Here is a 21267-nt window from a genome sequence, read left to right on the forward strand (position 1 = left end):
GAGTCACTCTGCAGAGCATCAACTATCACCCAGAGGATGAGGGACAAAGACAGAAGGAGGCGAAGCAGACTGAAGGGAGTGACCCTCACCAGATGCAGTCAGAGGTCTGTGGATGGTGGAACGAGGGAGTGGCAGGAAAGGAAGGAAGGCTGGTGGGGAGGGGGAGTAGAGGAGGAGGAGGAGAAGGAGGAGGAGGAGGGGTGGGTGCAGAGCGTACCAGCGTGCGGCAGCAGTGACTAGGGAATCAGGTTTCTCAGACCTAGCAGTAAGAGTGGTAGAGAGGGGAGGAGAGAGGAGGCTGAGCCAGATTTCCCTTTGGACACTCCCAGTCTTTTAAGGCCCTGAGCTCAGCTAACAGTCCCTGGACTCCTCTTGATTCTGGATCTCAGCGTACACGACCAGTGTGACGTACACACCTCCCTGAACCTTATCTCAGGCCAGCCATCAAGGGTCCTTCCTTTCAGTATCTGAGGCCCTCTCTGGGAGAATTGTCTCCTAGAGTGTACCCACATCTGGAGGTCTGACAATAACCCTGGTTACATCTGTACTTTTGGTAAGTATCACTTTTTTTCCCTATTCAGAAAAATGCATGTTTTAGTTTGTATGACTAGTTTTCTTTCTTCTGCTGTAGTTGCATAAAGGCTTTGCTGAAGTGATGCTTTTATGTCTCATATTTCTGCCTCTGGTTCTAATTTACTGTGCACAACCCCCCCCCCCCCCCCCCCCCCCCCCCCCCCCCCACCACCACCACCACCACCACCACCACCACAGTTTGGAGTTATATATGGATTTTATGGGACACGCACTGCCTGATCACTTGTTTGTTGAATTCTTCACATAATTGTGTGCAGGAAAAAGCAGTCAGAGTTAAATATCAAGACACAGATCCCACTGCACAGGGCAAATGGAACATTCCTACGATGAATCAAACAGATTTAAACATAAACTACAAACTACAGTAGGAGCATGCAAGATATAAGTATGGAGCGGTTTGGTCTGCATGACTGAGTTTCCCAATTTCTATCCTGTAAGATTAGTCATGTTTTTGTGTGTTTGTGTGTGTGGTCAGTGAACTCCCTGAAGAAGTGGCCTTGTGTGACTCATCTTGCCTGAGGATGCATGGCCCCAAAAATAAAACAACATAATGTGACCTAATTGCAGTTTAAAAGTCTGGATTGTATGCATGAAAGGAGGGTGTGTTAAACTTTCAACAGTTGAATGTGAAAAACTTGGATGGGAAATAAAAATACCCTTGACGTGGCTCTGCAGTGAAAGTGCAACACATAACAGTGCACATCAGTTAATGGAGCTGTGGAAAATAAGCCTTGCTTTCATGGTCAGTCTGTATTTTTCCATAGGAGTGTGATATTAAATTGTGAAGCAACTGTGAAAGCATTCCTTGCATCACGTCAGTCATACTGTGGTGAGAACTCAGTCTAATTTTCTCTTAAGGGGGGGCTGGCACACGGGGTTGTGAAACACCAAGAACCCAAGACTGGATCTTGTTGTTTCAGGGGACAATGAAAGGAAAGGATAGCTGTCAGACAGGAACACAAATATAGAGGCACAAGAAACTTTCCCTTTCGGGAAGTGTTTGATCTACATTTGTCAGTGAACAACAGAGATAGCGTTGGTTAAACCATTTTCACTGATAAGCAGCAAGTCTGCAGTGCATCAGTCTCATTTCTGTGGGTCTCCTTCTTTTATTTATGAGGGGTTGTATGATGTACTGATCACAAAACCCTCAGAAACAAATTTATGATTTTAGGCTGTAGAAAAACTTGAGTTGACCTGTCTTGTATAACTCAGTAGATACAGAATAGCAGTGGCGGACTTAGGCTGTCTGAGGAGTAGGGTTGAAAAAAATAAAAAGAGCACCAGCCGCATGTGAGAGGCACATGAATGTCTTGTAGCATGCAAGGCAACATAACATTGAATCATGTTTTCTCAGTTTGGCCACCCTGTTTGGTCTTTATTTTATCTACTGCCCAAGCCACTTTTGCCGCATTTTTTTTCAAATGGGGGGAACAAAGGGTGGGGAAGGGGCTTATAACAAAAATGTTATAAGCAGGCTGCCTTGTTGTTACGTGTTTGAAACGACAAGCAGAGAACCAGGGACCACCCAATTAGGACAGCGTATCCTTATACAATGGTTTGTATGATATTCTACGAAAATGCGCACACAACCGATCGTATGACATAATTAGTGTAACACAAAAGACGTTACGTCCTTAACGTTAAGTTTTCTAATTAAGGTAAAGTTATGGAAAAGAAACACAGTGAGGACATTCCATAAAATGCCTCAAAGTTCATGTGGTTCTGAACACTGGTTTCCTGGGAAAAATCTCAGGGGTAAGTCCTGTGTTTTGTGACCGTGACCTCCCTCCTAACTGGACCACTTGGGGCAGCTTGTGTCTTTACTGCCATCAGTCCAAAATACGAGGATTATGCACGAATTACTGGTACATGATTACGCAGGATATGTATGAATTTTGGGGCATTACTTTTTATAGGAAAATGTATGAATAGTACATGAGAAAAGCACATTTATCTAGTCACAATTCATTCTACAATAGAGTACCTCACCAGTTCGAAGCAGCCACTTTACCCTTGAAAGGAGAGAAAGCATTGGCGGCCAGGTCAGTGGAGCAGTGCATCCTGGTGGAAAGGCGCCATTAGGTTTGACACAGATGTCTAAAGGCCCAAAATTCTACAGCCATGCTTGTAACCCTGTGAGCTAAATGCTAACGTCAATAACAAGACTGATGTTTAGCAGCTATCATGCTCACCATGTTCACCATCCTAGTTTGCTGTGTTATCATGCTTACATTTGCTAATTAGCACTTAACACAAGCTGGAGGATGGGGATGTATTTAGTTCTGCAGGTATTTGGTCATAAACCAAATAGTTTTGACTAGATGATAAAAAGTTTAGGGGATCAACAAACTTGTTTCGATTCATCCCGAAGGGAACATGAATGTCTGAACCCAAATGAATCCATCCAATAGTTTTGGAGACATTTCAGTCCAGCCACAAATATCAGCCTCATGGTGGCGCTAAAGGAAAAGTCACAGGGTCACCAGATAATTATAAAACACCCTCAAGAATATGAATGTCTGAATATAATTTCATGGTAATCCAACATCACCATCCCTAAGGCCATGCAACCTAGCGTTGCCAGAAAATCATACATATGCTACTGCTGTGTGTGATACATAAACGCTCCCTTTTATTGACTGCATGTTTTTGCAGCAACTCAGAATTTATAAATGTAGAGCGATTGCATTACAATCACATGTAGTTAAATCAAATTTTTAAAAAAATGTCTGTCTTGATTTCTATATGCTGAAGCTGAGGTGAGCACAGACTGTTGAGTGTGTCTGATTTCTCTTTGTCAGCACACAGACTGCAGGAGTTGCCATGCGCAAGCCTTTCAGTCTGCTCGCCAATAATGAATGAGGAAAGACTGATGGTGTGAGTGGATAGAGATTTAAATGCTCACTCAGCCTGAAAATACCTTGCATATAGCCAACTAGATCCTTGCAGATTGTGCCAGTATCCTCTTTGCCCATGTTTCATGTCACAGAGGTCAGGTTCAGCAGATCTGGAGCTGGTAGGGATTCAGTATTTTGCTTGGAGACACTTTAGCAGAGCAGTCACGTACCAGCTCTGGGGTTTGAGCCCAGATATTACGGTTAAAAATAACAGTAACTGGAGTCCCTTCACCATCCCACAGCTCACATGATTCTAACTGTGCAAGTCATGACAGAATGGCTGATTATTTAGGGTGATGATGGGCACGTTTCATATGAATCAGCAGGGAAGTCCTGTATGGGCAAAAAAGTGAACTAGTTATGCCCTTCCGTAACAGCTCATATCAAGTTTCCCTACTGTAAGGTACTGAATCAGCTGCTCCAATCAATCTGCTTCAGTAGGAGGAAACTGAGGTTTTGTTAATCAATCTGAACCAGGGAGATGCTCAAAGTGTGCTCAGCAAACCTTTTTTAAACAATTGTAGATCAATATAATGCTGTGATTTTTTTTGTACTGAGGTAGTTGATGCCTCAGTTGAATGCACATAGAGTTTGTACAAAATGTATTTTGTTTGGAAACAGGGCAAAGCATCTGGAACAATTCACCAACATCTGCTTCTTCTTAGCAGCACGTTTCCATTGGCATGATTCAAGAATAGCAATGGATCCTGAAGGCTCACGTAAGTAAATGTTATTCACTCAGACCGGGGATAGAGAAATTGTGATGATTTTGCAATTTGTTTGAGGGTTTATGGTCTCATGGGAGTTGAGCTTAGTGTTAAGTCCATATATCCTTATTGAATCAGAAAAAGCAGAATCTTTGGAACAAGTTAAATCCTCTCCCGAGCCTGCCAGTTCTGATGGTGACCTGTGACTTTTTACATGACTCTGTGCAGGCATCCAAGATGACCCAGATGTCAAGGTGATGATGGCAGGGTCGACTCTTAGAAAAGTAAAGTCACGATCGTGGAAGAAGCAGCGGCATTTTCGCCTCCTGGAGGATGGCCTGACAATCTGGTACAAGTCCAGATGGGCAGGGAGAGGCCACTCCACTTGTGAGTCCTTGTGATTTCACCAACACATTAACTGTTGATTTATTCATATGATCTCCCTGGTCAGTCTCTGATAAATAAACTTTATATTGGGTTCAAGTACATTGAAATTGTGGGCTCAATTCACATGGTAAAAATGTGAACTTAAACACAAGCAGCACTTTCTCTCTGGCTGAATACAAACCATATTTTCTTTACTACTACTAGACTTCATGGCCCAAACCTTAACCTCAGTCTTAAACTTATAAAGTGGGACTAAGTACTACTTAAAGGAACAGTTCAATGTTTTGGCAAACATACTTATTAGCTCTCTTGCCATGAGTAAGATTTGAAGATCAATACCACGTTCAAGTTTGGAAACACTGGGAAACAGATGGGTGGCAGGTGAACTGGAGCAAGTCCAGCTGTGGCAGACTCTGACAAAGGCAAAAAAAAAGGGCACCAGCTGCATGTGATGAGGAACCAGCATGCAGAAAGTTTTCTAGCATGTTGAGCAATCTATATGGCACTGAAACATGTTTTTTTCAACTTTAAGGCCACCCTAGAGGGTACTGCATTACTTTTTTTCCATTTATAGTCACCAATTAGTGCACTGCATCTCGATTTCTACACTTGAAAGGCACCCTAGAGGGCACTAAATCATGTTATCTCTATTTAAGGGCACCCTGGAGGGCACTTTTCATATTTTTTCTCTCAGCAGGCAGGGCACCTTACAATGCACTTTTCCACATTTTCTCTACTGGCAGGACACCCTAGGGGCACTATATCACATTTTCTTCACTATAAGGACGAAGGACTGATGATATCACTCAAGACCTCAGTCTTGAGCATGTGTCCCGGGAAGCCCTCAGAGCCTGCAGCCTTACGTGCATCAGTCCTGCTCAGTGGAGGAGAGTGCTAGGGGCTTATGGTCTGCAGGGAGCACCGTATTGGTGGCTGTTTCCTGACTGCCCCTGTCAAAGTGTGTATCAACGTTGCTAAGTTCATGAGGGAAGGAGGTGTCACTGTTTGTGGGGCTAGCTATTCCACACAATTTCCACTTTTCATGCTAGGCTAAGCCAAGCAGCTGCGAGTTCCAGCAATATCATACAGACATGAGAGTGGTATCGTCGGTGCCATTCAGGAGCTCCAGAAGCCCCAAGTTAACTCCATATCAATCGATTGTACATCATTTGATTATTTGCAGAATAATTCAGGAATTTGTGCCATTAAAGTACAGTTATTATATTGTCCCTAGTTGCGTAGATATCCCTACGTTAAAATGTTTATGTTGCAAATGTTGAACACATCCTTAAATAAATTTGTGTTTTATCAGATAGCTTCAAAATAACTAACAAACTTAAACTTGTGGTCAGGTAGTATTAGTTTTTGGGTTTCCAGGGAAGTAATGGCGCTGTCATGTATTGTGTAAAAGCCCAACAACAAATCTTTTCCTGAGGGGCCCCTAACCTGACTAAGGTGCCCAATATGAATGGGCCTTACTGGTCCACAGTAACATTAGTTCCTGACCCAGCTCAAGCCCTGTAAAATCAAAAAATGTAATGACATGAATTAAAAGTCATAACAGATTAGTGGAAATACAAAATACAAACACTCATACTCGTACTCGTACTTGTCTTCCTCTGCTTATCCGGGTCCGGGTCACGGGGGCAGCAGCCTCAGCAAAGAAGCCCAGACAGTCCTCTCCCCAGCCACCTCCGCGCCGGACGGTTTACCAGAACCTCTTTGGAGCCGATCGATAATCTTTCTCCATGGCCTCACCGAACTCCTCCCACGCCCGAGTTTTTGCCTCTGCGACTGCCGCTGCTGCGCTCTGCTTGGCCCGCCGGTACCCGTCAGCTGCTTCTGGACACCCACAGACCAACCATGCCCTGTAGGCCTCCTTCTTCAGCCTGACGGCTCCCCTCACCTCTGGTGTCTACCAGCGGGTTCGGGGGTTACCATCGTGACTGGCCCCAGTGGCCTTGCGGCCACAGCTCACAACAGCCGCCTTGACAATGGCAGAGCAGAACAAGGCCCATTCGGACTCAATGTCCCCCTCTGCCCTCGTGACGCAGTCGAAGCTCTCCCGGAGGTGGGAGTTGAAGATCATCTGGACAGGTTCTTCTGCCAGGCGTTCCCAGCAGACCCTCACTGCTCGTTTGGGCCTGCCAGGTCTGCACGACATCCTCCCCTGCCACCTGATCCAACTCACCACCAGGTGGTGATCAGTTGACAGCTCTGCTCCTCTCTTCACCCGAGTGTCCAGAACATATGGTCGCAGGTCAAATGATACGACTACAAAGTCAATCATTGACCTGCGCCCTAGGCTGTCCTGGTGCCACGTGCACCGATGGACATCCTTATGCTCGAACATGGTGTTAGTTATGGCCAAACTGCGACCCGCACAGAAGTCCAATAACTGCACACCACTCGGGTTCAGATCAGGCAGGCCGTTCCTCCCAATCACGCCCCCCCAGGTCCTGCTGTCATTGCCCACATGAGCGTTGAAGTCCCCCAGCAGAACAATGGAGTCCCCGGTCAGGGCACTGTCCAGCACCCGTCCCAGGGACTCCAAAAAGGGCGGGTACTCTGAACTGCTGTTCGGTGCTTAAGCGCAGACAACAGTTAGGACCCGTTCCCCGACCCGAAGGCGCAGGGACGCAACACTTTGGTCCACTGGGGTGAACCCCAACGTACAGGCAGAAAGTCTGGGGGCTATCAGAAAGCCCACCCCGGCCCTCCGCCTCTCACCCAGAGCAACTCCAGCAAAGGAGAGAGTCCAATCCCTCTCAAGGACTTGGGTTCCAGAGCCGGAACTATGTGTCGAGGTGAGGCCGACTATATCTAGCCGGTAGCGCTCAACCTCTTCCACAAGCTCCGGCTCCTTCCCCGCCAGAGAGGTGACATTCCATGTCCCAAGAGCCAACTTCTGTAGCTGAGGATCGGACCGCCAAGGCCCCTGCCTTGGTCTGCTGCCCAATCCACACTGCACCGAACCCTTCTGGATCCCTCTGCGGGTGGTGGGCCTGCAGGGGGACGAGCCCATGTAGCCGGTTTGGGCTGGGCCCGGCCGGACCCCATGGGTGAAGGCCCGGCCACCAGGCGCTCGCCCATGGGCCCCAGCCCCAGGCCTGGCTCCAGGACGGGGCCCCGGTAACCCTCCGGGCCGGGTACGCCAACTCTTGTTGTTTTCCATCATGAAGGGTCCTTTGAACTGTTCTTCGTCTGACCCTTCGCCCAGAACCAATCTGCCATGGGAAACCCTACCAGGGGCGAAATGCCCCCGATAGCACAGCTCCTAGGGTCATTAGGGCACTCAGACTCCTCCACCACGATAAGGTGACGGTTCTCGGAGGAGCAACACTCGGACTATAATCCAACAATAAATAATAGGTATAATTTAGGATTTGTTATAGGTATTTTGTATGTTCGTGAGAGAGTAATTGCTCTAAACATGAACACAGGGCTAAGAAGTACAAAGTAGATAATTTCATTTTCCCTCTCAAACTGTACATAGGAGCATTTGAAATGGGTTACAATAATTAAAGCAGTGTACTTATCCACACACTGTACTATTAATTTAACCATACACTCATGATCATGTTTCAGTCTCAATTACCGAGCTGGAGGCTGTGCGTGAGGGCCACCAGTCTGAGGTCCTGCTGAGCATTGCTGAGGAGTTCCATGCTGACCAGTGCTTCACCTTGGTGTTTCATGGTCGCCAAGGCAACCTGGACCTTGTGGCTGAATCTCCAGAGGAAGCTCGGGCCTGGATCCAGGGAGTGCGCAAGCTGATTCAGAAGGCTCAAACAATGGATGAGAAGGAGAGGCTAGACCAGTATCCTTTATCCTAGTAGATTACTGTATATTACTGTTACTGACTATTTTATGAATAAGTGTTGAGTCTGGTGTTAGCTGCTCTCAAACACTGGCTCATCCCATCTTCTCTGAAGAAAACTCTAAGTAGTTTTGCTAAAAATGCAAACCATTTTGAAAACAATTTCGGGTAATGGATTGACAGTTCACTAGGTGGAGTTTGAGCTAGAGGCAAACAAATGGAGTGACATAAATTAAAAATAATGGAACATAAAGGGAGATGACCATGATTTAAAGGGAGAACAGTGTACTCAAGCTTGGTCCAGTATGATTTGGAAGCTAGGTTAATGTATTGTTGGGCTGTGCTCTCTCTCTCTCTCATGTTACAACAAAACAAAAAATAATTCAGGTAAAATCTGTGAATCTTTCTAATAGAACTCTTGAGCTGATTGTAACAGTTTTGAATGGGGAAATTAGGTTCTTTAAATTTGAAATCTTATTCCACAACACTGGTGAGCTGGCATTTCCCTCAGCATCATCTCAGGTGGGTCTGGGACTGGTTTAAGAAAGCTGACAAAAACAAAGACGGGAAGATGAATTTCAAAGAGGTGCGGACACTGCTGAAGATGATGAATGTAGAGATGAATGAGGAACATGCTTTGCATCTTTTCACGGTGAGAATTTGAATATCTTTGGAAATATTTGCTCCTTGGTGGAAATCTTGGCATTTGGTTAAATTAAATTTAAACCAATATTGATTAAGTAACAGTTCAGAGCACTTCTCAAGCTCCTATGGACATAACACATCAGCTGCTGCCGCAGATATTGAACCAGTGACTGTCTGCTCACAGCATAGTCTCATGACCATTAGACCTCATTTATTCCTTATTCCTCATTATGGTCTAACTAGGTTGTAGATTAGAATAAAGGTTTGCACAAGTTCCCCCCCTCCTTCCCATGAAATAAAACCAAATACATATCTAAAGCTCTTGCTCTGTTTCCACAGATGGCTGACAAGCACGAGTGTGGCTCTTTGGAAATCGAGCAGTTTGTCCATTTCTATAAGATGCTGACTCAGAGGGATGAAGTGTGGAAGGTGTTCCAGGACTACTCAGGAGATGGAGAAAAGTTAATGTTGGAGGAACTGGAGAACTTCCTGAGTGTGGAACAGCAGGAGGGAGAGAAGAGTTCCCAGCATGCACAGGAGCTCATTGATCGCTATGAACCATCTGAGTCAGGTAAACATGACTGTGACTAACAGTAATGCATCTTCATGTTACACATGATTTCTGAGGACAGGCTGGACCTGAAGAGGAGTTGTCCAATTAACTGACCTAAAACACAGCTGCACATGATTGATGCAATAATAAAAATGTGCATTATCTGTTTAATGTAAAATATTTATTGACCATAAATATTTAATATTCTCTTAGTTTTCAGAGTGGTAGCACTTGACTTTTGTAATTTATACCTACCTCATACATCAATATATACACATTACATTTACTGTAGATCAGAAAAGGTGGATACTAGCATTGTATGAGAGGTGGACCTTATACCTCTTGCCTGATATTTTTTGTATCCAAAATGCTTTATTTCGTATGTTTGCATTTTCTTTCTGTTATTTAAGCTTTTAAGTGTTAAGCATATCTTTCGTTGGATTGAATGTCCACTTGCAACATGTCACTCACTGAAACATGTTACCCCACCCAACCTTTATGATATCCTAATTCAATTGATTTTAGACCAATAGTTGACTTTCAATCTGATTAACAAAGCAATGGCCTCTGGGCAAGGAGGCAAATCAAAATGTCCCATGGGATTATAGTGCACAAATGATACCAAAATGGACCGGTTTAATAGTGTTTGTGAATATTGAAACAAATTGGAGATAAAGGCATCTGCACACTGAAGTGGTATTCACAGTTAGCTTTCAGTCTCAAAGACTATCTTTGTACTTTAGGACAAACAAGAGTCACATGAGCATCTCTGTAGGCCTGTACTGAGGCACAGCCATTATTTGAGCTAAATGCTAATGTCAACATACTAACATGCTCACAGTGACTCTGTGGCAGCACTGCACCAATGTTTAGCAGGTAATATTTACCAGGTTTACAATCATAGTTTATTGTGTTGGCATGCTAACATTTGCTAATTATTACAAAGCACATGAGGCTGTTGGGAACCTGTCAGGTATACAGGTATTTGAGCATAAACCAAAGTATTAGACAATCTGACCATTCACTTCAAAGATTTGACCTGATGATGGCACTATATGAAAACTCAAATATAAAACTTCATAATAATATATATATATATATATATATATATATATATATATATATATATACATATTTCACTCAAAACCAATGATTTCAATACAATAATGATGCTAGAGGAGAAGTGGATCACCAAAGCCAGTTGGATTCTTCTCCTGCAATTTGTGATACATATAACCTTTAATTTGAGTGTGTAGATTCCTGTGTGTCCAGCCAACTTAAATTTGTTAAACTCAAGCAGCTCAGTAAAGACATATATCATGTGACCTGTGCCGTCTCTTGATCTGTGAACACTGAGGCCATGTCATACCATACCCTCTGTGCAGCCAAGAAGCAAGGCGCCATGTCGTTAGATGGCTTCCAGATCTACCTGTGCTCACAGGAGGGCTCCATATTTAAACCTGAGCATCGGGATCTTCACCAGGACATGAGCCAGCCGCTAAGCCACTACTTCATCTCCTCCTCACACAACACCTACCTGCTGGAGGACCAGCTACGAGGGATGAGCAGCCTGGAGGCATACATCCAGTGAGGGCTGCTGCACTCACTGCATGCAACACAGTTTATTCTTAGTACTTTTTTTCAATGACGTTAGATAATCACAAAAAAGCATACAGAGGTAAGCTGAATGTACTTATCAGAGAAGAGTGACTATCTTGATCGGGAGTTGTTCTTTTTTTTAGCTTTAAACAACAGAGAGGGTTTCAGGACTGCCCATAATTCTAAAAAGTTTGTCCAAGTCCTTTTTTTAAAATGTAACATACACTTTTAACTGAAACAAAGCAATGGTGATTTCTTACATTTGACTGTGTACATGTGTTTATGTGTGTGTGTGTGTGTGTGTGTGTATAGGGCCCTGAAGAGAGGCTGCCGTTGTGTAGAGGTGGACTGCTGGGATGGCAGTGATGGGGAACCTGTCGTGTATCATGGTCACACTTTGACTTCCAAGATACTTTTTAGAGATGTCATTTCAACAGTGAAGGAATATGCCTTTAAGGTGAGCAGCACTGTGTGCTTTTAAAGGGTTGGTTCACTCAGATTACACAGAGAACAAATTTGATTTATTCTTATAGCGGTATCCAGCCATGCAGTCCAGTCAGGTTTTTTATGTCACATTCAAAAGCAAAATTTTTTGGAAGAATCCAGTCACTGTGAACAGTTTGCATTGAAACAGAGGAATTATTCCTTATAAGAAGTGTTGATGGTGAGTTCTGTGGATTATCCAGAATAACAGCGACAGCATTACTAAACAAGATGTTGCTGTTGATATTCTTCAGTGCTGTGAGAGCCACAAATAAAATCTACAGTCAAGTATAATGAAAAGTATCTGTATGGCTACACATTACTAAAAGTAATTTTAAAGTTATGTTTTTGGTACTAAGCAAACCACAGAATTGTCTGTGTGCCCAGAAAAGTGTAAAACACTGCACAGTTAGTAAGCCTCCCTGCCCCTGGAATAATGTACCCCGCTGACTGACCTACATGGAAAACAACCAGAAACTTCTCACGTGTCTCCACTTCCTAATCAAACTTTCCTGCTCAACTTTAGGAAGATATGATGAAGAAACTTTTTGGAGGATGGTGAAAACTTACAGCTAATGGAAAGTCATTACAGTACTTTTACCAATGAGTTTGCCAGAGCTGATATAATTTCTACATAAATAAGACAGAAAACAGACGAGTTTTAAAAGCCAGCATTGTGTCGTCTCCTCCCTGTTTGTTAGGTATCGGACTTTCCAGTCATCCTGTCCCTTGAGAATCACTGTGGCGTAGAGCAGCAGACAGTCATGGCCCAGCACCTTCGCCAAATCTTGGGTGACACACTACAGACCACCCTACTGGATGGGCAAGTCCCTCAACAGCTTCCCTCTCCACAGGTTATAATCCATTTGGGTTTTTTGTATGTTTTATCAGATGTCCACTTTATAGGGTGAGGCACCCTGGTATTCCTTTTCTTTTCTTTAACCTTTTGTGAAACTTTTACAAAGGAACACCAATGTGCAAAGGCTGGTCCAACACAGCAACTATTAGATTGCCATGGAATTTTATAGAGACACTCATGGTCCCCAGAGGATGAACCCTACAGACTTTGGTGATCCCCTGACTTTTAAGTATCACCAGGTTTACAGTTATGATTTTGATGCATTTGGACCACAGTTAAGACATCCATGGTCCCCAGAACATGTAATTTAACTTTGGTAATCCTGACTTTTCATGTACTGTAGCACCGTCATCAGGTCGTAATTTCAGTTTGTCCACTACTTTGGTCTGTGACCAGATACCTGCCAAATGTATGACCTTCCCATTGGCCCATCTGTACTTTGTTTTGTGCTAATAGCAAATGTTAGCATGCTATCACAAAAACTATGGTGGTAAACATGGTGAACATTATATGTGCTAAACATCATGTTGACATGTTAACATTGTCTTTGTGAGCATGTTAGCATGCTGATGTTAGCATTTAACTCCAAGCACCACCATGCTTAAGTACAGCCACACAGAGTTACTAGCATGGCTGTCTTTTTTCATCTTAAAATGAAAGTTCTACATATGTGCTCTCCAGGGGTCCTATGTTCCTGGGGTCCTATATTCCTGGTGTCCTATGTTCCCAGGGTCCTATTTTCCTGGGGTCCTATGTTCCCAGGACCCCATGTTCTTGGGTTCCTATGTTCCCAGGGTCCCATGTCCCCGTGGTCCTATGTTACCAGATTCCCATGTACCCGGGGTCCTATGTTCCCGGGATCCCATGTTCCCGGGGTCCAATATTCCTGAGGTCCTATGTTCCCGGAGTCCTATGCTCCCAGTGTCCTGTGTTCCCTGAGTCCTATGTTCCCAGGGTCCTATGTTCCCAGGATCACATGTTCCTGGGATCCCATGTAGCATCCTATGTTCCCAGGATCGCATGTTTCTGGGCTCCTATGTTCTTGGGATCCCATGTTTCCAGAATCCCATGTTCCTGGGGTCTTATGTTCCAGGGATCCTATGTTCCGAGAGTCCTATGTTTCCAGAGTTCTATGTACCCAGGGTCCTATGTTCCCAGGGTTATATGTTCCCGGGGTCCTCTGTTCTGGGGGTCCCATGTTCTCAGGGTACTTTGTTCCTGGTTTCCTATGTTTCCAGGTTCCTATGTTCACATGGTCCTGTTCCTGAGGTTCTATATTCCCGGGGTCCTATGTTCACAGGGTCCTATGTTCCTGGGGTCCCTGGGAGCATATGCTTCTGTTTTATTTAGTCATATATTTATGTAAGGAACTGTCAGATATGAAGCGTCAATAAACATTCTGTTTAAGTCAGTGATTAAGTCTTAGGGATGAAATGTTTTCGGACAGTACCCAGTCTGATCTGGGGAAACTTTGCTATCATTAACAATTCAGAGACATTTTAAAGATTAATGGTTCATGTGTGCCTTGGTATCTATCTTCCACTGATCATAAAAGCACAACCATCGTATACTGTAACTTCCTAACTCTTTTCCATTAGAGCACTTAGGACAATCAATGCTAACTTGAAGTAATGGCAAATAAATGCTATGAGGAATTCTATTAAGGGTTTTGACAATTAAGTAGTGATGCTTTGCTGCATTTACTTAGGAGACTGCAAAGTGCAGGAAGATGGGCCACCTTCATGTGTACTCTTGGTATTGAAACAAGTACTCAAAAACACTCATGCAACACATTCAACTGGATTTTTTTATGTAACTGTACTGAACAGAAATATACTACAAATGAAGTGGAGATGATCATCATATCTAATATGCAGACAAAGTGCTCTCATCAGTCTGTGTGTGTTGGTGGTCATTACAGGAACTGAAGGGGAAAATTTTGCTGAAAGCCAAGAAGATAAGCAGTCCAGGAGACTGTCTCGATGGAACCCTGACAGATGAAGTAAGCGATGAGGAAGAGATAGCCAATGATGAACCTGGGAGCCTGTCTACAGAGGAGCCATCTGCTGAGTCTCTGAACCAGAATGGAAAGGTACATGAACTAAATACTTAATGATTTTTTTGGTAAGATCTGAGATTCATTAAAGCTTTATTTCTTTTAGCATTATTTGACCATGCTTCTTAAGTTTATACATTTTCCTTTTAGTGAAACTGAAGAAGACATAGACAGTTAATTAAATCAAAAAGTGACAATGAATTAAGACAGGAGTGACTGGAGCTTAATTTTAGAGAGAGACAGGAAACTGGGCGGGAACATAAGAGACAGTGAGGCGAGACTGGAGTAAAAGAAGGGAGATAGTGAAAAGCAACAGGAAACAGGGATATTTAAAAGAAGGAAGATAATGAAGTGAGAAAGAAAACAGCATCCAACATGCGTCACCTTAGCTGTGGGAAAATGTCTTAGTCCTCTGTCAACATAACTATTTGACAAATATCTAACTCTACATTTCATATTTAACCAGGATGGTCAATCAAGAATACATCATTTTTAAATCAGTGCTTAAGGGGTGTAGATTCTTACACTTACATACTGTAAGTGCCCAGTGTAGATACAATATTTCCCTACTGGGCATCAGAGATTAACTGAAAGCATTTGTGGCTTTAATGATTTAATTAGAGGTTATAAAGGAGAGGAAGAGAGAATTCCAATCTTTCTACACAGATTTATCGACTGCTTTATTGCTTTGGTTAAGCAATATTAGTCTCCAAAGATTTTTTTTGTGTGGAAATGGTATTGCTGTAAATTACAGATCAGTAATTAATTTGTAATTACCCAGTAATTTGACAATATTAACATGAAATTACATACATTACGATATACATTTGCTGAAGAATTATTTATCCTATATTTGTATGAATATTTACTTTTATTTACTATTGCAATATTATCATTTACTTTAATGCTGTTACTTGTTTTGCCCTCTCACCTACCTCTGTTTGTCACCTACCTCTGTACTGTACATACTCCAATTTAATGCACATGTGTGCATGTAGGTTTGTGTTTGTTTGTGTCAGCATGTGTTTGCATGTTTTATGTATTACATTATTTGTGGATATGTGTGTGGGCGTGTGTATGTATTGTATAGGTGTATATGTTGTGGTACTAGTTTTGGGGAATTAGTTAACATGCTAATGGTGAGTCTGAATTTGTGGCCAGAGGGAGGCTTAGTCATGGCTACATGACCCTGTTATATGTATTATAGGTGTACCATGCTGTGTGTTGCTATATGGTGTATATGTTATTTGTCTTAATGATAAACAGAACAAACAAACAAAAAAAGAAACAAAACAAAACAAAAAAAAAACATGAAATTACAATCAATTGGTGTAAAAAAAAGTTGGAAATGAAAAAACAGTTACCTGGATATTTTTTTCTACAAATAAACAAACTATTGTACCAATAAATAAATATATTGTCCTGGAAAAATACATTTACTAGGTAATGATTAACTAGTATTCAACCTCCCACTACACACACAGAATTTTAAATTAAACAGTTAAAATCTAGATTGTCCTGTCTTGTCAAAGAGGTTGGACATTTTCCTTGAAAAACAAACTCATGCATGCAGATATAACTAAAGTAAAGACTCAGTAATTAACTTTGTATTTGTATTAAAAATGTAAATAATATTTAATGCTGAATATCCACATAATTGTGTGATAATAACTTATATTGAGTAAAAAAAAGTAAAGACACTACTTAATGAAGCAAGCTGCTTGATTACAATAGTTGCTGTCCTGCAGATATATTACAATATATTGAGGAATACTGTATCTACTGTATGTATCAATTGCATATACATGGTGCTTAAAAGAACTGATGTTTTGTTGGAGGAAACAGGTAACCAAACGAATAGCTCAAGGCTAATGAGACTGACATTTTATTGCATTTTATCATGCATAAAAACATGAACATTTATGACTGTAGTTTTTCTGTCCGTTTTGTGTACATGCCCAAAGCATTTATCAAAAGCTCGTACTTCACAGTTATGCAATGATATCTAGTAAAAAAGTTACACATTTTTAATATTGTAAAAAAAAAACATTAACGTATTTAAGTCTTGTTATTTGCTAATTTGTTCATTAATTTGGGACAAAATAAGTTGTGATTATTAGTTTATTTTTATTTTTCCAGAACAATGTCCAAATTTTTTCATGCTGGTTAGCTGCAATTTAATTAAAGCAGTAAACAAATTATGGGGTAATTATGTAATAACTGGCCTCAGGGTTACCATCTAACTACACAGTCGCAATTCACCCTACATGTTATTAATGTTTAAAGTGATGGGAATAGGATTTCATTGTTGACTAATTTTGCATTTTATTCTCCACTTTTGCATAAGTCCAAATCCAAACTGTCCAGGGAGCTGTCAGACTTGGTGGTTTACTGTAAGAGCGTGCACTTCCATGGCTTTGAGCATGCTCGTTCACACGCCAAATGTTATGAGATGTCCTCCTTCTCTGAATCCAAGGCTAAGAGGCTTGCTAAGGACGCAGGTACCATGAACATGAGGGAACAAAGTATTTTGGAAAAGAGTGGAGAACAGCTGAATTTTATGTTCCTCAAATAAAATAATATGTTTTATGACTGTAATATATTTTACATATAATACATATGTTACACTCTCTTCAGGGACAAATTTTGTGCAGTACAACACACGGCAGCTGAGCAGGATCTATCCCAGTGGCTTCAGGACAGACTCCTCAAACTACAACCCGCAGGAGATGTGGAATGTAGGCTGTCAGATAGGTGAGAGGAAGGATGCTCTCTGCTGGTGAAACTTTGCTTCTAAAATCACTGATGTCTCCTGTTTCCAAAACCTTAATATCTCAGTGTCTAGTCTACAAGTCTACAAGTTTTCAGTCACTCTTCATCGTCGTTACCATAGTTATGGAGACTCAATACGAAAGAGGCTGTATAGATACAGATATGTATGGTTGACCATGAATGGATAAGTCCTGTCAGTGTCCCTCTCACACACCCACACACACAACCACCCATACATACATACATACATACATACATAGGCTACATACATGCATACATACATACATACATACACACACACACACACACACACACACATACATACATACATACATACATACATACATAGGCTACATACATACATACATACATACATAGGGCCTACATACATACATAGGCTACATACATACATAGGCCTACATACATACATAGGCCTACATACATACATACATACATACATACATACACACACACACACACATACATACATACATACATACATAGGCTACATACATACATGCATACATACATACATACATAGGGCCTACATACATATATACATACATACGTACGTAGGGCCTACATACATACATACATACATACATACCTTATTTATTGCAGAAACCACAGCCGTTTCCAATTCAGCGTCTGAAACAACACTTCTCCGACGAAGGTTATGCTCCATGCAGAATCTCCTGACGCTCATTATGGAACACTGCGTGGCCCCTTCATGCTGCAAAATATCACTGATTGTCCCTGAATTTATCCAGATATCACAATAACAAAACAAAGAAATTAAATACTTCCTTTTCACGTTCTTCTGTTTTAATTTTGAAACAAAAAAACAACTACAAAGTGTGTGATTTCTGTTGTTCTGTTTTCTCCTTTTTTCTGTTCTGGGTTTAAATCAGAAAAACAGAAAAACAAGATATTTTTTCTGATTTGGTTTTGAAACAGAAAAACGACAGAACAAAGGGTACACAGATTATCTAATTATACTTTTTTGGAATGAATGTCCTGTGTGATATGAAGACAACTTCATCCAAAGGATCAAGGGCATGGATATAGACAGGGTCAGCGCTGACGATCTGTTCATTTGGCACAGTTTATTTACAAAATATGAGTAACACGTCTAAGATATGACAACAAAAAATAATGCTGTTACTGCTAGAAGAAAACTTTGTATCTTCCCAACACAAAAATGATTAGGAAAGTACAAATAAAGGCTCTGCCGCATATTTGAGTTGGTTGATGGTTTCAAAAGCCCAACTTGTTACACAATCTTCTTAACACACAGAGAGTCACACACTCCAGCAAAATAAAGACAATCTATTTAACATTTGCCTTTAAATAACAGTTGACAATAGACACTGATAGCAGACATTGGGTGGGAGGGGAATGCGGGCTAAACTGAACCAGTAACATCGTGATTATATGTTATGCAGCTTATATCACAAGCAATTTGAACATGGAAATGACAAGAAACGAAAGTGTTATGCACATAAATATGCCATCTCTTTTATGACAGTATACTGAGGAGTTATTCTCTTTGTGCATGCCCTCACTGCCACCCCCATCTCCTCCTGCAGGGAGGTTAGAGGTCAGGGTCAGATACACAGCATCAGCCCAGCAGCTGGGGGACTTTAACAGGACAGATGCTTCCTGTCACAAGGGCCTCAAACTGACGTTGTCTGTTCCTGATAAAAAGTCTTCTGCTGGACTTATCACATGAACTTTGATAACTAGACAGATAACTCTGAGTCTGGGAAATCATGTGATACAGCCAGCCACAGTTAAAAACAAAAATCCTAGTTAATTTCATTATTTCCCTTCTCCCTCTTTCCCAAAGTGGCTCTGAACTTCCAGACAGCTGGTCTGGAGATGGATCTGAATGATGGGCTGTTCAGACAGAACGGCTGCTGTGGCTTCGTTCTCAAGCCTGACTTCATGAGAGACGGCAACACTCAGTTCAGTCCAGACAAACCCGAGGAGCGGCAAGGCTACAAACCACTCCGCTTGTCAATACAGGTTCAGAGCTGCATGGGAGATTTGTGGTTGCAATGGACAGCTACTACTGTCAGTGTTAATGGGAAGCAGGAAGTGTTATGTGCCTTTCTGTGCTGGGCAGTGGTGTTTGTATCTATTGTGCAAATATATTTGTGTGTTTATCAGGTGATCAGTGGGCAGCAGCTACCAAAGGTGAATCAGAAAGAAGGCTCTATTGTAGACCCACTGGTCAGAGTGGAAATCTATGGAGTGCCACAGGACCATGCCAAGGAAGAGACCAGTCACATTAACAACAATGGTGAGAGTATGTTCAGTTTAATAAAACACAGATAATACATGTATTTCACTGACACAGATGGTTTTAATGATAGGAGGGCAGGAATGTGAAAGACTGGGTGTGAAAACCATAACATCAACTGAATAAGAAATTAGAAAAAAAAAAGAGAAAAAAAGTCACATGCTTGTTAGTTATACTCACTCCTCTACTGCCCTCTACCGGCAGGTTTTAACCCAGTGTGGAATGAAACTTTAAATTTTATCATCCATGCCCCTGAGCTGGCCCTGGTTCGCTTTGTGGTAGAGGACTATGACAAGGCGTCCCGGAACGACTTCGTCGGACAGTTCACTCTTCCATTTACATGCATCCAAGCTGGTGAGCAAAGTACACTGAGCCAGAATGCAAAGCTCACTGCAGTATTTATTAAATATGCAAATGAAATCATGTGTTGTGTCAAATACTAGAAGCAGGATTCACTTAATACATCTTTCTTTGAACACTTATTCTAATCCAAATGCTTTTCACCGTCTTTCCCTTCCCAGGATATCGTCACATCCACCTGCTCTCTAAAGATGGAACGGCTATTCCTCCCTCCTCCCTCTTTGTCAATGTCAGCATCACAGACTTCACATGAGGACATTCAATCTGATATCAAGCCAGAGGTGAAGTACTGTGTGTTCCTTTGCCGCATGAAGGATGAGAACAGCATGCACCAATACTTTTATCTGGTATTGGGCATTTGGGAGGCGAAAGTAGGGTATCAGTACAAATTCCACAGACTTAAAAAAGCAAACAGCAGAAATCAGACTATGTTATTTGTTTCTCAGCATTATTCACTCAAACAAGGATTTCTGCAATAGAAGACTCTTCAAGTAATTGAATCATTTTTATGCCTCGGTGCCGGTAATAGCCGTGGCTGGAGGCATTATGTTTTCGGGTTGTTCGTCACTCTGAAGTCCCTTTCTAGTGAACACGTTATCTCAGGAACACTCTGAGGTAATTTCTCCAAATTTGGCACAAACATCCATTTGTACTCAACGATGAACTGATAAGAATTTGGTGTTCAAAGGTCACTGTGACCTCACTAAACATGTTATTGGACATAACTCAAGAATTAATTTCCTACTTATGTCAAAACTTCACAAAGATGTCTAATAGGATATAATGGTGAGGTGATGACATTTCATATCCAAAAGGTCAAAGGTCAGCTTCACTGTGGTATCATGTTGTTCTGCAAAAACACTGGCCATTCTGGCCATTACTCAACGTCATAACTCAGGAACAGAAGGGGAGACATTTGGTCAGATGCTGAATTAGTGACACAATAATCCACCTTGAAACTGTGCTGATTGTATAGATCTTCTATGTTGTTTGGGGTGTGTGAAGCATCCATGTTTTCACAGACATGGATGTAAACTGTAAATGTAACTTGACTGGTTCCCAGAGGCATACAACCATGAAGTGGTAATTATGGTTGTGTAAATATAGGGTTTAAATTCACAGACAAATGAAATAATGAGTAAAAAACACAGAGAACATGTAGTACTAAAAAAAAAAAAAACATCTAAAATTTAAAGGAACAGATCTGCCTGTTATCTATTTATGTTCTTA

General features: G+C 41.8%; 1 protein-coding gene across 5 annotated transcripts; it reads left to right on the plus strand.

Moving 5' to 3' along the window:
* The first annotated feature begins 361 nt into the window (after positions 1 to 361).
* On the plus strand, positions 362 to 21233 carry plcd4b (phospholipase C, delta 4b). Of its 5 annotated transcripts, none has more exons than XM_078174312.1 (16): positions 362 to 553; positions 4160 to 4213; positions 4430 to 4588; positions 8177 to 8405; positions 8928 to 9057; positions 9390 to 9621; positions 10989 to 11190; positions 11515 to 11659; positions 12387 to 12539; positions 14466 to 14636; positions 16948 to 17101; positions 17238 to 17354; positions 19222 to 19400; positions 19545 to 19677; positions 19882 to 20031; positions 20199 to 21217. In XM_078174312.1, the coding sequence occupies exons 2-16, from the start codon at positions 4195 to 4197 to the stop codon at positions 20288 to 20290; spliced, it is 2265 nt and encodes a 754-aa protein (XP_078030438.1). In that variant the 5' UTR covers positions 362 to 553; positions 4160 to 4194; the 3' UTR covers positions 20291 to 21217. The 5 variants fall into 5 exon arrangements, with proteins under 5 accessions (XP_078030438.1, XP_033474147.1, XP_033474150.1 ...); XM_033618259.2 differs by having other exon boundaries at positions 363 to 553; positions 4163 to 4213; positions 20199 to 21233; XM_033618256.2 differs by having other exon boundaries at positions 19222 to 19677.
* Positions 21234 to 21267: the final 34 nt, after the last annotated feature.

This window comes from Epinephelus lanceolatus, chromosome 14, assembly GCF_041903045.1.
Source record: "Epinephelus lanceolatus isolate andai-2023 chromosome 14, ASM4190304v1, whole genome shotgun sequence".
NCBI classification, from domain to species: domain Eukaryota; kingdom Metazoa; phylum Chordata; class Actinopteri; order Perciformes; family Serranidae; genus Epinephelus; species Epinephelus lanceolatus.